At 31.7% G+C, this 3931-nt stretch overlaps 1 protein-coding gene across 1 annotated transcript; it reads right to left on the bottom strand.

Annotated features, from left to right (window-relative positions):
- On the bottom strand, window positions 1–2434 carry LOC108761606 (endocuticle structural glycoprotein SgAbd-1). Its single transcript, XM_018508215.1, has 2 exons — window positions 2346–2434; window positions 1–579 (listed from the first exon to the last, which is right to left on the bottom strand). The coding sequence occupies exons 1-2, from the start codon at window positions 2355–2357 to the stop codon at window positions 187–189; spliced, it is 405 nt and encodes a 134-aa protein (XP_018363717.1). The 5' UTR covers window positions 2358–2434; the 3' UTR covers window positions 1–186.
- Window positions 2435–3931: the final 1497 nt, after the last annotated feature.

Below are 3931 nucleotides of genomic sequence, written 5' to 3'. Positions count from 1 at the left end.
ATTTTATTGTTTTACAATTTACACAACAAAGTTTTAGTCAATTTATTAGGTCGACAAATGAATACGCCGAAAAATTTTTGAAGAATATTTGTATTTATATATAATATTAAACAAAACACTTTGTGTCTATGGTGTCACGAAAGGTAAGCATTTTGTCCGGAGATGTTGCTAAATGTCATCGATTATTTATTGCTGGTTCTCGGGCTGCGGGTGGGCTAAAACATATGCAACGGCTTTTTGGATCAGCTCGGGTACGTGTGGAGCGATCGGCAAGTGGGTACCCTGCGGGTGGAAACCGTTCTCGTCGGCCGTGTACTGGAGGGCAATGGGGGTGCCGTCAGGAGCGGTATACTGAAACTGACCTTGGGCAACGACCACAGGATCGCCCTTGGGTCCAACGGGTTGTGGCGAGCCCTGCTCAGAAGCGGCGATTCCATTCTCGGTCTCATAGGCGTAACTGTAAGATCCTTCCGGTGAGATATCCTGCGCTTGCTTCAGAATCGCGGTTACCGGTTGTATATGTGAGTGCGGGTGCTGGTGCTGTGCCAGAGCGACGGCGACTAGGGCGACAGTCACGATCTGAAATAAAAATTAAAATGAGGTATAGATGTAATAATAAGACGAGCGATGGAAATAATTTTTTTATCATTTCCTACGCGGAAAGAATGATTTTGTTTAATTTAAAAAATTGAGCTAAATACAGATTTGAAAATAATTATGTTGGACTATCTAAATAATTATATTGAATTATCAAGCTCATTGATAGATAAAAACTTTTTGCAGTATTATTATCATGCTTGTTTGTTCTACATAATTATCTTTATGGTTCAACATAATTATTTTTACATCTATATTTAGCTTAATTTTTACATAGTAGCAAAACCGATATTTCCACATATAAAAATATAAGAACGATATAGATAAAAAGGCATACACCACGAACGCCAGATGTGGATGGCTAAAATACTTCGTATTTTGATAAGTTACATTAAAATAAACGTTTCGGTTTTAAATTAGACCTTCCTCGGTTATAACTTATATTCGTAATTATTCCGATAATTATTGTATTACTATAACTTATATTCGTAATATTTTAATTCCGATATTATTTGTAATACTGAGGATTGTATACTGAGGAAGGTCTAATTTAAGACCGAAATGTTTATTTTAATGTATAATAACTTATCAAAATATAAAATATTTTAGCCATTCGCATCTGGCGTTCGTGGTGTATGCCTTTTTATCTATATCGTTTTTACATGGTTTCTTACCATGGTTTTAACCTATATTGTTAAAGATATAAGATTGATTGCGTGATTATCAACTTACTTTTGCTTATTATTAACAAATAATTATAAAGGATTCTTATCGATATTTTAAAATGTTGAATCTACTGGATAAAATAAGAAATATAAAACTGAAAAGGTATAAACAAAATATTTAAAAATATATGAACAAAGAAACTGATATATGTTGTACAATGATTTATAACATCATTATCATGACTGGGTTATATTATTAATTGACAAACACGCAAAATATGCCAGTTAAATAACATGTTTCTATTGTTTAAGAGTTATATACGTCGATTATGTAAATTCATTGTTATCGACCAGAAAATATTAAAGGCTTAAGATTGCTACTTTCGCGCAATATGCGCACTGCAAAAAAAGATTACAGGTTTCGTATAAATCCATGAAAAGAAATGAATATCAAAGTATTAATTAAATAATCTTGATGTCTATATGTAAGCGGGTTAAGTTCCTGTTAGTTTATTATTGTGATTGACTTGTTATCGTAATTAACTTTCTTTTTTCGATTAATTAGGCATTAATTAGATCACAGAATCGTAACAAGCTGTTTTCGCAAAAATTAGAGAAGATCTCAACGAACAGAAAACTCCAATAATTATTCCAATAGTTAACGGTTGGCATTGATAAATCTAAGAATACTGAAAATTTAAAAGTGTCTTCTTAATTGTATATTGAAATATACATATAATATACTTACAGATGTTAATCAAATTAAGTTGGTTAAAGATTTTGTAAAAATTTTAAAGGTTTAAATTGGAAAATACAGAATCGATTAGAATTTAATTGATAGTAGTAATATAAGGCGTCGTCTACAATACACGGAGTAAGAAGTAAGAGTAAGAAATTGACCAATCACAGTCGATTATTCTTCTCACATTCGACTGTGATTGGTCAATTTCTTATTCTTACTTCTTACTCCGTGTATTGTAGACGGGCCTTTAGATATTTCGACAAGATATTAATTTTACGGGTTAACAATTTATTTATAAATCTCAGAATTTAAGATAAAAAAAAGAAAAATGCAGAACTCACGAGGAATTTCATTTTATCGTGTGGATGGCTCGAATCTGTTGGTCCAATGGAGGAACGTGATGAGATTTCGAGTGTGATCGCAATGAGATCCGAATGCGTTTTTATACAAAACCGTAGATCCCCACTTTCCCTGATCGTAATGTAGAAACCCAGAAACGAGAAAAAGCCAGGGTTCTATATAGCCATGGCGACAAGAAAGGACAAAGAAAAAGAGGGAAGGAACGAGAGAGAAGACGCCGGCTAGAATAGAATCTTCTGCCAAAAGTAAGTTCAAGTCGACTTGACCTTTCCACGCGATGCCTAAATCGATTGGTTGCATAATAGTCGAGAAACCTGTTGACATTGTATTACTTGTCTGCTCATCGTCTTCAAGAACTCAACATTCATGTGGCGTAGTACATAATGTGAGCAAAATTCGATAACGATAATACCTCTAGCATGTATTGCAATTTACAAAGTATTGCCTATGATCTCGCTTTATGTGATTTGAAAATTTTGATACTTCTTCAAAATTTCTAAATAAATTATGAACATGCGTTAAAGAAGAATTTTGTACCTTTAACAATTTCAACTAATCACAATGGCACAATCGAATATTTATTATATATATAATTTGCTTAGCCTTCAAATATCTAAAATTTTCTCCATGAAAAATGTCAACTATTATTTTGCTATACTCAATTATTCATGGGATTTGAAAGATTTTAGGAAGATATACCATTCTCTATAAAGAGATCTTATTGATGCAAAAGAAACGTACATCGAATGATTGCGTGTACATTTTCATTAGATATTATATCTAGATTTTCTTAGACATATTACTTGGATAAATAGGAACGAAATGCACTCTACTAGTTCACGTACGATTTATTGATTGCTTGAGAACTGGTTGCTCGAGCATCAAATCTTACATTCTATGCTTTACAAATCTTTTTTGTATACAAATTTTAATCAATAACAAATTATGTATTACGATAATTAATAAAAAGTATATATTAATATAATATATAAAATAACTATAATATATACATCTGCCAAACAGTTACCTGAATGTCTTACACGTTTGATAAACATTATGGAAAAATATGAACAGTAAAAAATAAAATGGATGGAGCACACAAAATTTAATGTTACGTTAATTCGAAATAAATGCATAAAAAAATCTACTTAAAAGTAATCAAGCGATGCGGTAGCGTCGCGACGCCAAGTGCATAAAAATCTCGATAAAAATACAAAAAACGATCCGTTTGACCGCTTAAAGTGTAAACGTTATTGTACGTCATTGGGAACGCCAAGTTTCACTATAATCCAGTTGACTATTTTAGTCACTCTCAATCTATCTTATGTGTCTTGCGTTATGAAATACTTAGTTAATTGCATTTATTTCATATACATTTTTTATTAAAAGGTAATATTCGATACCTTTTTTATGCATTTGGCGTATATTTTTTCTTTTTTAAAAAGGTTTTTTTAGGGTTAAATAATCTGGAAATTAAAAAATAATTGGGTAATTATCTCCTTGTGTTGTGAAAGTGGCAAATTGCAAAATTCGATGGCATAATGGCAGTAAAATTAATGTCTGTGTC

Source organism: Trachymyrmex cornetzi, unplaced genomic scaffold (assembly GCF_001594075.2).
Source record: "Trachymyrmex cornetzi isolate Tcor2-1 unplaced genomic scaffold, Tcor1.1 scaffold257, whole genome shotgun sequence".
Classification (NCBI taxonomy): Eukaryota; Metazoa; Arthropoda; class Insecta; order Hymenoptera; family Formicidae; genus Trachymyrmex; species Trachymyrmex cornetzi.
This window is presented reverse-complemented; position numbering and strand designations above follow the sequence as displayed.